The sequence below is a fragment of the Schistocerca piceifrons genome, chromosome X (genome assembly GCF_021461385.2).
Source record: "Schistocerca piceifrons isolate TAMUIC-IGC-003096 chromosome X, iqSchPice1.1, whole genome shotgun sequence".
In the NCBI taxonomy this organism is placed as follows: Eukaryota; Metazoa; Arthropoda; class Insecta; order Orthoptera; family Acrididae; genus Schistocerca; species Schistocerca piceifrons.
In genome coordinates this window covers 727,740,890-727,758,445 of record NC_060149.1, presented here as the reverse complement: position 1 = coordinate 727,758,445, position 17,556 = coordinate 727,740,890, and the positions used below count along the sequence as shown (strand labels likewise).

Sequence of the window (17,556 nt, the reverse complement as noted above, 5' to 3'; positions counted from 1 at the left end):
ACCACGTACACAAATCAGCGGCCAGTATTTTACGGAAATTGCATGACTTGTCTGCAGAGATCTGATGTCACATACCTCCACAAACCTGCCAACGAATCACAGAATCGACGCTGTGCTGCATTCCAAACATGGATCAACAAGCAATTAATCAGGTGGTTATAATGGTTTGGCTCCTCACTGTATGTTCCTAAACACAGCAAATACCAATTATCTGAATAACGCCAAGTGCTAGTTCGGTATATTAAGTAACTATAGTAACAATCCTAAACGTCGATCCGTCTTACATTTTAAAAGTTAATTAATCTTGTTACGAAACCTAGAACTTTCCATTCCTTATCATGCTGTTGACGAATAACCTATGTACACACATAGAAGACGCTACTTGTGTTATTCTTTATTTTATTTTGATCGGGCCACTATCGGACTACATGCCCATCTTCAGCTGTTGTATAATTTATTCTTGTGCCCTCACAGAATTTCCTAGTTTCTTTTATTTTACTTCAAGTTTTAATGGATTTTCAGCGCGTCCTAGTCTTGTTACAGACGAGGCAGTGTGATTTATATAACCAGCGATTTATTTTTTCATCAAAATAAACAATAAAACAAGCAGCCTCGTGTATGTGTATACATATACAGTCATTCATCAACTTGATAGTCGCTACAGGACGCCATGAATATAGTGTGTGCTCTCTCTTCATTTTATCCCTTCGATGGGCCTTCTTTTGCTATTAAGAACTTCTTGTTTAAGAGCTTAGAAGTCAAATGTCTGGAAGACTAACCAAAAACCGGTTTCACTTTCGGCAAAATACCTTTGATGAACAGAACAGTACTCAAGTGGAGTTGTATTGCTGTACCAGTTTCTTGCCTAATATATATTGTAAGATCATATTATCTAATAATTGAAAATTTACGTTCGTTTGTGTCCCGACTTAAGGACTGGTGATGCGAAAAATCGGAGCGGACAAAGACCTACGTCCTGACTTTGTGAATCTAATTTGGCAACTAGGCAGCGTATATATCGTGCGGACGGACAATTGCAGCATCCACGCACCTTGTCGCTGCTTTTAAGCGAAAGTATGATTTTAACCGTGTAAAAGCGAGTGACTTTTTAGAACGTCCACTCAATATTAGCGAACAGAAAGTGACTGACAACAGGATCAATACAAAATATATTAGCCCCCCTACACACACACACACACACACACACACACACACAGTATGATTTTGATAAAAAAAATCGAACCTAGAGTAGCTAGTTCGCAATATAAGGGGCCCGAAGCTCTACTAATAGCCTGCGAATATTCTGCTGTTGATACCATTACAATGACGTATGTAAAACTGCGTACAGAAAACGAGTACTCTAGATGACGCACTTTCAGAATATGTGCAGTTTGTTCATAACTTGTGGAACTTTACTTGGCACGCCCTTCACCCGTTCAGTGTAGAAGTTGCAGACGGTCTACGCCAGCGGCTTGGCGTGGGGCTGCACTGTGAATCTACAGCATCGTGAGTAACAAACGAATTGTGTCAAAGTGACGTTCTCACCCTCTCGAAACTGCGTAGTGTCACACTTCATTTGTAAAGCTCCCCTCGCGAGGTTTATTATTTTACCATTAAGGACACGGGACAAGAAACCGCTAACCACGTTCGTCAGTACACGATCAGGGCGCTTAGATGCTATCCGAGAGAAGCAGGCTATGTGCCAGCACCAGTGGGGGATACGTATGGGGCGCGCGCCCTTCCCCTTGCGGGGCCGCCCGCATTGCCACCCGCGCCGCCCCCGCCAGTCAGCCCGCACGCTATTCGTTCGTGTCTTTCGTCAGTCGACTCGACTGAATCGAGTTATCGAGTAGTTTTACTTTCCTATGTAGCACGCGCGTCCGCATCATCGTATTTTATACATTTTTGTCCGGCACAGAGAGCTAGCACAGACCTACGAGAAAAGTCGCGGTCATTCTAGTGATCTCGATACGTTATTCTGTCTGGCATTTGTTCAAGAAAAGTCACGAACATTTTAATGTTCTGTGATTAAAAAGAGACTAGTGGGAGAGACTCTTGAAAACAAGAAAACAAGCATAAACGTCCTTAATGATCGTTATTCTGTTATGCAAGCGTTGTCTGTCTGTCCCAGGTCTGACAATCCTAAGTTGCACACACTGTACAAATATTTCCTTGTCCACCTGCACCTACTGCTACAACAGAAAGAAGTTTCACAACACTGCAGCGTACAAAGATATGGCTGAGGTCGACAATAAAGGAGGATCGACTTAATGGCTGAGCTCTGTTGAACACTCACCCTGACTGGTTCTCCTATGGCGATGTAATTACCCAATTTGCCATGAAGAATAGGCGCATGGAATTCATCATTTAAGGAAGAGAACCACAAATTTAACTTTTTATATCATAAGCTGGCACTGTCTTATGTGTATAATCAGTTTAAATAAAATTTTCTTCAACTACTTTTTTATTACGGTGAAAGTAAAGGTAGCACAAGATGTCTTTAGCGTCCCCTCCTTGAGATTTTGCTGTACCCGCCACCAGCCAGCACCAGCATATACAATCGTCTTTTCATCGTATCTTACATCAACAATATATACGACGCACTTCGCAAAGGAATGGCGCCATTGTGCAACAAGGCGGCTGTTTAACACATTTGGTGGCGTTCTAGCCAACATAGCGGGGCAGCGTTAATTAAGACGTTACCTTCTTGAGTCATTAACCCGTTACTAAAAAGAAAAACCAACTACGCTAAAGGTTAAATCGATACTTTACAGGAAATTTATTGGAACTTAATGGTTAAATCGTTACTATGAATTTGTCCACACTACGTTCAGAGACACCGCTGTCAATTGCTGCAATGCCGAAAGACTCTCCAGTGCTCCTCTGTCTTCTTTTAACCAGGTTAGTGCTACTGGCTTCACCGTCGATATCTAAACGCCTAACATTTATTTTTCTTTTTGGTTTTCCCCTGCCGGAATCTCGTTCGCCATTTTTTTTCAAGTTGTACATTCCGCGAATCATGTGCTCTCCTCATGTGTTGTCTCAAATTGTTAAGGCTCTAAGTGTTAGACGTAACTTTATTTTTAAGCAAGCACAGGTGACAACCGAAAAGTATTTGTTCTCCCGGTCTGGAAACAAAATTAACGTAATCACGTACAAGCGGCCATGATTTTCATTAGCTATATAGAGCCAGAATACGATTCGATGTCTTAGTTTCCACAGGTCAATTCACTAACAAAAAGTAGTAATTACCAGGAACTCTAAATAGCAAGTATTAAAAGGCAACACCTAGTTATTCTCTGTTGCACTCTATTGTTTACATGAATGGCACGCACCCCGGGATATCCATACACCTACACGACCCAAACTTAACAGAACACGATTCCCGCCGGCGGTAAGGCGTCATTTTTGTCGTAAATAGTGAGTACCTAATTCACAATGCATCCCATTAAGAAAAGCTATAGCAAGTTCAATGGAGCTATACTACCCACAGCAAAGAAATGTATCCCAACGGACTTCCGAAAGGAATATATACCTGGATGGACGGAAAAGTGCGAAACACTGTAGAGTTTTGCAACAACAATGACTATGAAATACCTGACGAACTTCTGCACAGTATCGCTGCAGCTCGTCGTATGCAGTGAAGTGAAACAGCTGACGCCTTAGACTTCCGAACCTCGAACAGAAAAATCTTGTCCCTGCAGAGAAAATATGGAGGTGCTAACCCACAAGACCACACGGAGGGCACTTACTACCAAGCAAGTAGCAAAAAACATTCTGTCTACCTCTAGAGCTCCCAAGATTCGATCACATAAATTAAGGTCAAAAAGGAATTGAGGGCTCTCAATCTAGCTTTTATAGATGAGTCTCACTACTCCATACCATTCAGCGGCGAGGAAGTGACTGTTCAAACAAATGAAATCGGGGAAGGCATCTGGTTTTGACGGCATCCATCCAGAATTCCTAATTCACAGTAAAAGCCCGGAAAAATTTGGCTAGCAGCGTACTTTACTGATATCCTTCGAACTGGTAACATATCCCATGATTTGAGAAGAGCCAAAATCATAGCCGTCATAAAGCCAGGTAAACCAAATGACAAACCCAGAAGCTACTGACTCATTGTTCTAGTCAGCACAATATACAGACTTTTGGAAAGAATACTGTATAACTGAACCAGACTATTTTTTCCAAACCCTTGCTTGCTGAACAGGCAGTTGCAAGACCAGGTTTTCTCACTGACAAATTTTATTGAAGCAGGATTCCCAAACAACCAAACGACTTCAATTGTGTTTATAGAGCCAAAAGCAGCCTATGGTACTGTGTGGAGACAAGGGGTTACCTTCAAACTTAAGTCATACCATGTCCTGAAGCCTAACATGTTTTTGGGTGGGATCCGCCTTCAGCAAAACACGATTTTGTTTCTGTCCCAGACGTGTTTCACTGCAGTTACAGCATGATCAGTGTGTTTTTATTATTATAGCTGTTAAACAGAAGGAATGTTCTTTACTGTTTAAATACATATAAATATTGCTTTCTAAATCGTAATTACAGATTTTTGAAGAGCACATAAAATTGTGTATTCATACCTTCTTACCACATGGTGTGGTTTTACTGCTGTATTACGTTTTCATGGTGTGTTTCTCTTTAGTTTGTCACTTGCAACTATATACAACGCAACGTAGGCAAAATATTTACGCAAAAATTACGATTTCTAAACTGTTATGGCTATGCCTGAGATTAATAATAGAAGCGAAAGGGTGTGTGTGTGTGTGCGTGTGGGGGGGGGGGGAGGGGGTGCGTGGATGAAGGGGGCAGAGAGGAGTTTTATACGTTGGTATTATTACATAATTCTTTGAGGGCAGAGAACAGAGTTCCACTGCAGATAGCTGCGTATTCGTTTATTACTTGCTTTCTTTCAACATACAGAACTCTGCGCCCCACACACACGCCCTATCGCATATATTATTAACCTCAGGCAAAGCCATAACAGTTTAGAATTCGTAATTTTTGCGTAAATATTTTGCCTACGTTGAGTTGTATACAGTTGCAGGTGACAAACTAAAGAAAAACAGACACTATAAAAACTTAATACAGCAGGAAAACCACACCATGTGGTAAGAAGGTATGAATACACAGTTTTATGTGCGCTTCAAAAATCTGTAATTACGATTTAGAAAGTAATATTTATATGTATTTAAACAGTAAAGAACATTCCTTATTTTTAACAGCCATAACAATAAAAAAAAACCACTGATGATGCTGCAACTGCAGTGAAACACGTCTGGGACAAAAAGACAATTGTATTTTGCTCAAGGCGGACCCCACCAAAAAACATGTTATTGTTAGAGCAAACACAGACGAAAGAGCTTCGACCTCAAGATGAATACTATGTCTTAAGATTGGAAACATCAATGCTACGTTAAGCAACTGTAGCTACCGAGTTCCATTGGGTACTAAGATGATGCCAGTGACATCCTTACTTCTACGGATCTCGCTCCGTCTGCCCCCAGCAGCATCCATAATGGTGGGGGCTTTAAGATGGTCTCAGGAAAGGGTCGAAACATATTGCTAATGAAAAACTCTGAAAACGTCATGGAGACTTAGATTTTGAGCATTTTATACCGATCGCTGCTTTGCTCCAAATAACAGACTGCTTTCTAAAATAAACTTCTCAGCTCATGATACGTACGTGCCCAAATCGATCCTTTCCTGGCGATGTAGACGAGTTCCTGTTAGCAACTGAAGCATCAGCTGTGTATGTTCAGCAGTTAGACATAAGCCTGGAACCTCGTGTGCTTTGTAAGTATTGTAAATTTAATCAATTTATACTCCTGACTCTTTTCTGTATGTTAATATCTGTATATTTATTGTAAAGAAAAATGTTTCCTCAAATACGCTACATAAATAAATTAAATACATAACGGTTAACGTACTGAAAGTTAACCCAAGTTAAAGAGTACGTTAGCGTTATATGAAATTAACTTTAAAGTTAACCCGTAACCCGAAAAGTTAACTTCGTTAATTAACAACGATTAACGATCTTCTAGCCAGCAATGCTAGCCAACAATATGAAGGGATAATCAAGTTCCTTGTCACTTTATTGTTTTAAAGCTACGTAATAAGCATTCTGTATGTTTGTAGCTACATGTCTGGTACACGTATCTCTGCGCCACAGTCCTAGAACACCGCTAGACTGGCCAATTGGCGCAGCCCATTTATGAAGTGAAGAGCTGCCAAGGAGTGCGTGTTTCATTGTGTGCAATGGCTGCTGACACCTACCTGCAAGAAAACTTATGAAGGAGCTATATTTTGGAGGTGATAAAAGTTTGTAACTACTCAGCGTACTCTTAGCGTACTACTTCAGCCTCGACCATGGCGATGAAAGCGACTGTGGCCAGTTTTCTGATACCTCCAGTGAGAACAGGCCAGGACTCATCACAGCACTTTCTCTGACGCGGCAAGTTCACGTTCACCGCTACAAAAGACGTTTGGGATCCAGGAGCGAGACTTGCGTCAGGCACGAAACACTGGCCGTGGATCTTTGAACATAACGTCCTTATACAGTCACCAACAGGTTTAGACACGCGCACTACGTGGCTGTTCTCCAAGCAGCGTGTAATCAGACCTACCGCGGGAATGGCCGAGAGAAGTCTGATCCGCTCTTTGGTCTGACATTGAACAGCTCGAAACACGCCAAAATGAAATTATTGTAGCAGGCACGTTATTCACAATCTCTGAAAACGAAATAATACAGAATACGCCTCTGCTTCCGGAGAGAACCGTGGATGACGGAGAATGGAAAAGCTCGACACGTCGTAGGTAACGTTATACACGGGACTGTTAATAAATATTTCATCCCTCCTGGTCAGACAGTCACAGTTGTATTGCGAAGTTTGAGCGAGGCCCTGAGGACAAAATGTCCACAGGGATGGCGTACGAACGATGGGTTACTACACCATGATAATGCACGACAGCATACCTCTTACATCAGTCAGGATTTTTTTGACTAAAAGCAAAGTCAGAGTTATTTCCCCACCCGTCGTGGTCAACAGACTTCTGTGCTCTTTCTTCCTCTCCCCCCCAATGGAGATTTAAACGGAGTCGCACAGGGTATTAAACGCCCTAAATAAAAGAAGACTTTCTGGTGCATTTCGAAAGTGGCGAAAACGTTTCGATCTGTATGCATTCGTTCCTATAGGGCAGAATAAGATATGTAATAATATATACGTTTAATTTTGATTTATATATTACGAGAACTTTTGGAAACCATATCCTCGAAGGTCAAGATTACAGCAACCCGCAGAACTCCTGACTTTTTCCCGAGGCGAAGAACTTTAACAATCTGCGTAGGGTCTACATTGAAGACGCGGTTGACAAAGGCACTAAATGGACGAAACTGTAGCGATCGTCACGGCACGAGCAAAATAGTGACCGCATCCACGGTATGAGAGTGCGGCGCAGCAGACAATGTGTGCAGTGCGGATCTCCGGTTAGTTCTCTCACTCGTGAGTCGACTGCCGGACGACACAGCTGTAGCCGAGCCCGGGTACGTCGCAGACGTCATAAAAAAAAAAAAGATGCGCGCCGGATCGTTTACAACTGCCTTCCCAGTACACGCACTCATGTCCGCCAGCTCACACACTTCATCTAGTACATTTATTTTTTGACTGCTCTCATCTCCCATCAAACGTATTGCAATATCATTTGCCAAACATCACGCTCACCATAAGTAATTTCTCTCTCTCTCTCTCTCTCTCTCTCTCTCTCTCTCTCTCTCTCCTGCAACTGAAAACTTTCCGTTGTATACCAACTACATCTATACTCTGTAAACCTATGTGAAGTCCATGGCAGATGATACTCCACTGGCGTACGGAGCACGCGAAGAATGATTGCTCATGCGAGCTAATTTTAGTCTTTCATTCACGGCCCATATGGGAGTGAGACATTGGAAGCTGTAGCGTATTCCGGGATTCCCCAGTTAAAACTGATTCTTGAAACTTTGTACTTAAGTTCGCTCATTATAGTTAGCGTCTTAACAAGCACTCTGCACCTCGCTGTAAGGGTACCACACACTTGAGCAATGTTCTACAGTGGTTGGTATGAGTTTTCAGCAGCATCCTTTGTTGATCGATTGCATTTCCCAGTATCCTACCAATAATTACACCACTTACTTTACCTACGATTGAGCCTCTTATTCCATTAAATATCCCTATAAGTTTTGTTTTACACTCTGGTATTTGTTCGCGCTTATTGACTCCCGTTGTGGCTCACTGATATTTTAGCCATTACGTTTTTCCTTTTTAAGAAGTGCACAATTTTACATTTCTGAACATTTGAGGAGAGTTGCAGCCTTTTCATCACTTTGAAATCTCATTAAGATCTGACAATGTTCGTCCAGATTTTTTTTTTAAGACAATAGTGCATGACAGAAAACTGCGTTATCTGCGAAGAGTGAGTTAACTGTTAATATTGGCTACCAGGTCTTTAAGTGTCTCCATAAACTTCCCTGTCAAAACACAAGTGAGACATTTCATTTCATGATCACTTATGGATTAAAGTTATCTATTCAGAAAGGCAGTGTAGGTGTTCTTTAAACATTAACTATTCAAGACCTCGTTATTAGGAACTTACTTTACGCCATACACGTTCTCTGGTAAGGTGACACCGTACGGCCGTAAGTCTACATTTCTGACCGCACAATTTAAATCACATTCATGGTAACATCAGTACTGCTAGTTACGGTGGTGGTGGTCCTGACAGGCAATGAGCGTATTGCACAACATTACCTGCGTGTTTTTTTCCCCTTCGGACGATTACTTGGAAGTTTGAAGCTCATTTGTATACGCGCCACTCAGCATCCATATTTTTATAATTTACGCATGTAGGTACATGTTGTGCCCTTGTGCGAAACCGATCATCGTATAAAATAATCTGTTTCTATTTTTGAGAGCGCAACATCTGGTCTCTACCGCCAGAGCTGAAGTGTGAGAATGTAGGTAAAACCCACAAAACAGTTTAAAAATATAAACGAAATGTCAAACCGCGCGCACACAGAACGTAGTTGTCCCATCGATTTCAATACTGAGAAGCCAGTCACTTATTCATTAAGAGGAGCAACCAAAAAGTTGAAGTACGAACCCAGAATAGTTCTTTGAAAGCGAGTAATATGCTACTGCAGTGTTCATCAAAAACTGGTGTGTATTACCCATTCAAATAAGCAACTGCCCTCTCTTCAGCATGTAAGATTTATTCCGTTAATGTGTATGGCGATTAGAACACTTTATGTAACAGAAACTGCGTAGTCCATGGATCGGAGATGGGTCAGTATTGACTTGGCCGCACCAGTATGACCGGAAGGTGGTAGGCTAAGGTCGCACAGTTTGTTTACCTGTCCACAGCTTACTAGTGTCCTACCTGTACTCTTCCCACCCACACGTAACACTGACTCAACAGCGACATGACAGCTCGCGGGAGAATGGCACACTGAGTCATACTGTGTTCGTTGCAGACCACCTTGGGTGCTGCGTCACCTGTCTCATTTCACCGGATGCCTACATGATCAGGTAACCAACTGTCAGTCTCTCACATCTCGTAGAGCATGAACGTGCACGGGAATCCGAGCAGATATAAAATTTATTACGCCCCATCCGCTCCTGTGATTAAGCATTTCGTATGGTTAACTCACCGAGAAGGCCGATCCGGAAGAAATGCTCCAGGACAGCTACTGCACACACTACGTAATCTTTTCTTTGAATCATGGCTTTATACTGTATTAAAATTTATATACATACCTTGAAATTAAAATTACATTTGAAGAGAACAGACCTGCGTTAAATCCTAAACAATTGTGTGATTTCTAAGGCTAGACGAGATTTAAATCCAGCTTTGGTGCAAAAATGAGCACTTGCCCGTTTTTCGGATCCCAAATAGGCCCGTCGCTCCTTGTAGCTTACAGAACAGTCCTTCAAAAAGTAGGTGATCAAGAGTATGGTATGGTATGGTATGGTATGGTATGCAGATTAGAGTAAAACGTTTACACAGATCATGCCATGACAATTTGTCACCAGACAGCCTAAGCTTGGAATGCTACTGCTGCTGCTGCTAAATATCCACTGGTGGACGAACTATCCGCTATGGTGGACTGCGTCTAAAATACCTATAAATGGGATTGCTCGGCACCGTATATTCAGGTATCGAACTGGGTTCGCACAAAACCGGATCATAGATGTTAGAGATAGTCTGTTCCCCTAAACAGGTGAAACCTGGTTTTCGCGTCCTTCACGTATGGCACCAAGCTAAATACACTGAAGAGCTAAAGAAACTGGTACACCTGCCTAATATCGTGCAGGGCAGACGCGAGCACACAAATGCCGCAACACAACGTGGCATGGACTCTACTAATATCTGAAGTAGTGCTGGAGGGAACTGACCCCATGAATCCTGCAGTGCTGTCCGTATATCCGTGATAGGACGAGGGGGTGGAGATCTCTTCTGAACGGCACGTTGAAAGGCATCCCAGATATGCTCAATGATGTTCATGTCTGGGGAGTTTGGTGGCCAGCGGAATTGTTTAATCTCAGGAGTGTGTTCCTGGAGCAACTCTGTAGCAATTCTGCACGTGTGAGGTGTCGCATTGTCCTGCTGGAATTGCCCAAGTCCGCCGGAATGCACAATGGACATGAATGGGTGCAGGTTATCAGACAGGATTCTTACGTATGTGTCACCTGTCAAAGTCGTATCTAGACTTATCAGGGGTCGTATCACTCCAACTGCACAGCGCAACACCATTACAGAACCTCCACCAGTCCCCTGCTGATATGCAGGGTCCATATTTTCATGAAGTTTTCTCCATATCCCTATACGTCCATCCGCTGGATACAATTTGAGACGAGACTCGTCCGACCTGGCAACTGGTTTCCAGCAATCAACCGTCCAATGTCTGTGTTGACGGGCCCAGGTGAGGCGTAAAGCTCTGTATCGTGCAGTCAGCAAGGGTACACTAGTGGGCCTTCGGCTCCCGAAATCCGTATTCACGTTGTTTCGTTGAATGGTTCACACGCTGATGCTTGTTGATGGCCCAGCATTGAAATCTGCAGCAATTTGCGGAAGGGTTGCGCTTCTATTACGTTGAAAGATTCCCTACAATCGTCACTGGTCCCGTTCTTGCAGGATCTTATTCCGGGCGCAGCGATGTCAGATTTGTTGTTTAGCCGGTTTCCTGATATCCACGGTACGCTCCTGAAAGTGTCGGAGGGAAAATCCCCACTTCATCGCTACCTCGGAGATGCAGTGTCCCATCGCTCTTGCGGTAACTGTAACACCGCGTCCAAACTCAAACCTTTATGACCTGCCACTGTAGCAGCAGTAACCGATCTAACAGCGCCAGACACTTTATTTACACAGGCGTTGCCGACCGCAGCGCCGTATTCTGCCTGTTAACGTATCTCTGTATTTTAATACGCATGGTTTTTACCAGTTTCTTTGGCGCCTCAGTGTATTTATCTACATGATTACACCAATTCACAGCTGACTACCTGGCATATTGTTCATCGAAGCACATTCAAGCTATTTCTCAACAGTTCCACACACTAGCAGCGCGAGGGAAAAACGAACATTTAAACCTCTGCCTGCGAAATTACTCATTTTATTATGATGATCATTTCTCCCTGTGTAGGTGCGGGCCAACAAAATATTTTCGCAGTCTGAGGAGAAAGCTGGTGACTTAAATTTCAAGAGACGGTCCCGCGCAACGAAAAACGCCTTTGTTTTAATGATTGCCACCCTAATTCACGTATCACATTTGTGACACCCTCTCCCCTATTTCGCGATAATACAAAACGAACTGCACTTCTTTGAACTATATCTGTGTCTTCCGTCAATCCTATTTTATGTGGATCCCATACCGTGCAACAATTCTCCACAAGTGGACGAACAAGCGTGTCTCTAGTAGACACGTTGCATTTCCTACGTGTTTTCTCAAAAATTTACTGTCTTTGCTTCGGTTTCCCACCAACATGATCTATGTTATAGTTCCTATTTAAATTATTAATAACTGTAATACCTAAGTATATCGTTGGCTTCACAGCCTTCATATACGTCAGCTTTATCATGTAAGCCTTCAGATATGTGAAATTTATTGTGTAATCGAAATTTAGCGGATTCTTTTTAGTACTCATGTGGATGACATTCATATTTTTCACCATTTGTAGTCAATCGCCACTTTTCGCACCTGGGTTTGATCTGGCGACTTTTAGAAGACGTTACACGTCAGCATCATCTGCAAACAATCTAATAAGGCTGCTCACATTGTCTCCTAAATCGTTTATGTAGATCAGGAAAAACAGTGGGCCTGTAACACTTCCTTGGGGAACGCCAGGAATAACTTCTGTTTTACTCGAGGACTTTCCATCAGTTACTACGAACTGTGACCTTTCTGACAGGCAATCACAAATCCAGTTGCACAACTGAGGCGACACGCTATAGGCACGCAATTTGATCAGAAGTCACTTGTGAGGAACGGCGTCAAAATCCTTCCCGAAATCTAAAAATATGGAATCAGTGACACCTCACGTCTATAGTACTTATTACTTCGTGAGCATAAAAAGCTACCCGTGCCTCGCAAGAACGCTATTTTCTGAAAACGTATTCGCTGTTTGTCAATAAATCCTTTTCTTCAAGGTAATTCATAATATTTGAACACAGCATATGTTCCAAAATCCTACTGTAAATGGACTTTAGTGATGTGGGTCAGCAATTCAGCGGATTACTCCTATTTACTTTCTTTGTTACTGGTGTGGCCTGAGCACCTTAAAGTCTTTACGTATCGATCTTTCGACGAACGAGCGGTTGTAAATGTTAAGTATGGAGCTACTGTATCAGAATAAAGACAGGAACCTAACTGGTATGCCTTGCCTGTAACTGATTTAAGCTGCTTCGCCACACCTATAATTCTTGCTTCTAAGTTACTCATTTTGGCAATTGTTCTTTATTCGAATTCGGGAACATTTACTACTACTCTAGTGAAGGAATTTCAGTAAACCTTCTTTAGCAATTCTGCTTCAGTGGAACTGTTATCAGTAATATTACCATTGCTAACGCACAGTGAAGGAAGTGATTGCGTCTTTACGGTGTAATTTACATACGACCGCAATCGCTCAGGGTTTGCTGCCAAATTCGAGAAGTTTCGTTATGGGAACTATTAAAAGCATCTCTCCTTTAAGATCGCGCTAAATTTCAAGCTTTTGCAAAACTTCCGCAATCCTGTACATTTGATGTCCATTTCTTTGAATTTAAATCACAAATGGTATACGCTTACATAGATAGCCGGATTGGATGGAGTGGATAATTGTGTCTTAGGAAGGCGTCAAGCGAATAATCTTTTTTAAATAATAATATTTTGCATTTATTTTTGGTGGATTAAGTTGTGACGGTATTCACTCTTGCTACAACGTCATTGTGTTCACTAATCCCTGTAAGCACTACGATGCTCCCTATTTGCTAGGCTTAATTGTTGCTATGATATCAAGGATATTTTCGCAACCTTTTACATTTAGTGCAGGCTCCTGAACGATTTGTGCAAAATAATTTTCTGAGAAAGCATTTAGTACGGTTTCGGACGACGTTTTATGCCTCCACCGGCTTGTTACATGTATTTTCGTCAACATATCTAAAGTTGATTGAATTCACCACCAACGATTACTGTATGAGTTTAGTACTTAATTGAACCGACCGTCAAGTTTTCTTTGAATTGTTCAGCAACTATCATCTTTGTCGAGGGTCAGTAGAAGAACCAATAAATAATTTATTCCGGTTGTGAAGTATAGCCTCTACCCAAACGAACTCACAGAAACTATCTACTTCAAATTCACTACGTGGTAAACTAATTCTGACAGCAAGAAACACTCCAGTTGTATTTAATGTATCTTATCTGAACACGGCTAGTCCTCCAAATATTTCGCCCGAATTTACCTCTTGCTTTAGTCAGCTTTCTGTACCTATAACGATCTGAGAGTCAGCGCTTTTTTTTTTTTTTTTTAGCGCTTGGAGCCTTGGTTCTTTCCCGACACAAAAACAGTTGGTACTGTAGTTGTAAATTGTCGTAGCTATGTCGACCCTCGTCCTGTGTTTGCCCTGTACCCTTTTAGATCGACGCCCTTTCTGTCGCTTCCCGAGAGTCTAACTAAAAAAGAACTGTCCCTTCCACATAGCCCCCACTACCGGTGTAGCTGCTTCCTGTGTGTAGTGGAGTCTTGGCGGAAACCGAAAACCCATCACTGTTTAGCCCAAGTCAAGGAATCTGCAGCCTACATGGGTCGCAGAACCTTTCCGGCATCTGATTTAGTCCCTTCACTCGGCTCTTTATCAAAGGTTCACAATCGGTACTGTCGAGAACGCTACAGATGGTGAGCTCCGCCTTCGTCTCACAAGCAAGACTGGCGGTCCCGATCACTTCAGTTAGCCACCCGAAATCAGAGAGAATCTCTTCCTATCCAGAGCGACAAACATCATTAGTACCAAAATGAGACACCACTCACAGTTGGTTGCATTCTGTGCTCTTCGTGGCATCCGGAAACCCCTGTTCCACGTCTTGAATGACTTCTTCCGGTATGCTCAGAGTGCACACTGGATTACTTCCTCTACTTGGCAGCCGTATCTCCAAGGGCGCATTACGCGACTAACGTTGGAGCTCCCAAATACCGATAGTCCCATCGTCTCTGACTGTCTAGATCTTTCAGGAAGGGAGGCTTCCCCTGAAACAGGGCAGGCGACTGTGCTGGCTCAGGATGTCTATCAGACACAGTCAGCACCTGAAACCTGTTCATCAGACGAACCTCGATCGCCCCCCCTCCCCCCCCCCCCCCCCGGAACGTTCTTCGCTGCCTGCCACCCCTTGGCATGACCTCCCACTCTTACCATGGGTGTTAGGTCAATCTCAGTGCGGGCAGTACCCGAGGCGACCACAATAAAGATGAGAACGCGCAGTGATGCCCATAGGCAAAAGCCTCTACCTGCACAACCAAAGCCAGCAACCCCCTGGAGCTGTGAGTGAAGGCCTAGTAACTCAACTCGCGTTCAAACACAGCAGATCCAGTTCCTCTCCATACCAGAAACAGCCGGACTCTACGCTACACAGCAATAAAAAAGCCAGACTGGCTCAAATACAAAAACACATAAGAAATTTTAGACTTTGTAGTTTAAAGTACACAGGAAAAACTGAGTAAGTCTGTTCTCGTTACAGGCTCTAAGAGTTATATCCAAAAATACTATGTAATTAAAACACGGAACTGTGCTCGCTAAATAAACACACACACACACACACACACACACACACACACACACACACACACACACACACACACGGAATTTGGGAATTTAAACTAAAGACCACAGAGGAAATTCACGTTTAAATCGTTTGTTACGAAAAACGAAACCTGTACTTCGATGCTCTGCTGCACTCACGAAAGCTACCAATCTCTGAAAGATATCAACAATCACATATTCACGTCTGAATGAAGCGGACTGAACGTACAGTCTTAGATCTACACTATAGATAACAGTGTACTCATCGGCGATAGGAGACCTGTGGTGGCGAGAGACAGCAGGTAAGATAGTTACTGAAGAAAACTAGTCATAAAGTAATAGTTTCAGCTTATAAAAATTAAGAGAACTATTTTAATACAAAATAACTTGCAAAAACAAAATTTACGTCTTACAAAGACTGGTCCTTTATCTCGCTGTAAATGGAAAAAATCATGACTGACCTGTATCTTATACAAGCCTTATATCAAAAAACAGTGAATCGTGTGAACACTTACGCTTCGCAGTAAGGCTGCTTATTGAAGCCTTTGTACGTCTTCATGCTGAGCGTCATGTTGCAGACTTGGCATTTGAAGCAGAGCTTGTGCCACACCTAGAATTCAAATTGCACGTTAGCACACACAGCATTAGTCACATCTTAAAGTCTTAACAACATGTAACATACCAACTTTAAATACGTTATACAACAATGAATTTATATAACTGTGGTTCTACCTCCGCAAGTGAACTATCATCATCTTCGACATGCGGACCCACCAATGCTACAGGTTCGAATCAGAAGCGTGAGAAGTGAGGAGCCGCTTTATACAAAATCAGTTACTTCTGTCCCGAAAGCCGAAATTAGCGGCCGAGAGATCTGTGTACCACACAGGCGTCCCAGGAAAAAAACTGCCATCCAAAGCAGATATAGTTAGGCAACACGCATTTCCCAGAGTCTAAACGTAAGGCTGCTTTTTCAGTGCACTGTTCTACTGTTTCATTCGTCAATTCAATACACGTGCTACACCATGTAAAATACAAATATATTTCACGCCAACGTTAAAAAATACTGGGTTAGCAACACGCCGGCTCTCATGGCACAATTTCATCTCTTGACATGCAAAAAAACGGAAAGAGATGCTATTAAGTAATTCAGAGGATAACAAATGCTGATGTTATCCTTTATTTCTACATAACAGAGATGATTAAGTGGTAAATACTATTCTCAGAATCAACCGGCTGTGCCTGGATTCTATTTGTTTTTTCCACGATGTAACGTTATGCCGTCTCATGACTCAGTAATGGGCTACTTTCATACACCTTTCTCCATCTGTAACATCGGTACAGACTGCCTATTTGTAGTCTCATACAATTGCGAAAATGAAAGGGAGAATGAAACACCCAACATGATTGGTTCTATAGAGGGGGAGGGGGGGATAAAGCTGTGGGCTAAGGGGCGGTGGGGAAGGGCGCTGATGAGCTACATTTAATTTAATTGACAGATTATCATCTCATGAAAACTCCGGAAATGAGATTTAATACGTGGCACACTGTCTGGTCAGCAACTTGACGCCAATACTTCTGCTCGTCATGCTGAGTAAATACTGGGAAAGGGAACTACAATTACCAGCATTAAGTCCTGCTACTCCTACATCGAACATACGTTGGTGATTGTAGTTAAAAACAGAGAAACTCCTTAAAAACCGACGTAACAAAATCAAAATGTAAAAAATATAATGCAAGGTTACAGATAAATAATTGGGGGATTAAAAAGAAACAGACAACATAGCTTGCATAAACAAGCAATGTGTATCAACAACTCCGTCGTAACTTAGGACGCCATCATTTAAAGGACTATTGTTACAATAGAGACCTGAAATAACCTAGACTGTTTTTCTAGTCGTCAGTTGAGGCATCTGGCGGCTATTCAAATGAATCAGGACTCCTTTTAGTCAGCGTATGAAGAAGGTGTTACATAATTTTTTTACATTAAGACACGAAGTACCACTTTCTGACCTCATAAAGCAGGGAAGTCACGTGCCACCCAACTATCTCCTATACTCAAACCGAGCGGGGTGGCTCACTGGTTAGCACAATGGACTCTCATTCGGGAGGACAGCAGTTCAAATTGAGACCCGGCCACACAGATTTAGGTTTTCCTTATTTCCCTAAATCGCTGCAGGCAAATTCTGGAACGGTTCCTTTGAAAGGGCACGACCGATTTCCTTCCCCATACTCAACAAAAACAAACCGAGCTTG

General features: G+C 42.5%; 1 protein-coding gene across 2 annotated transcripts in view; it reads right to left on the bottom strand.

Annotated features, from left to right (window-relative positions):
• Positions 1 to 17,556, bottom strand: part of LOC124721896 (LIM and SH3 domain protein Lasp) — a 164,242-nt gene that overhangs the window by 111,308 nt on the left and 35,378 nt on the right. For both annotated transcript variants that reach the window (XM_047247050.1, XM_047247049.1), the window contains exon 2: positions 15,816 to 15,910. In XM_047247050.1, the coding sequence (XP_047103006.1) occupies positions 15,816 to 15,910 (95 nt within the window). The remainder of the gene's footprint in view (positions 1 to 15,815; positions 15,911 to 17,556) is intronic.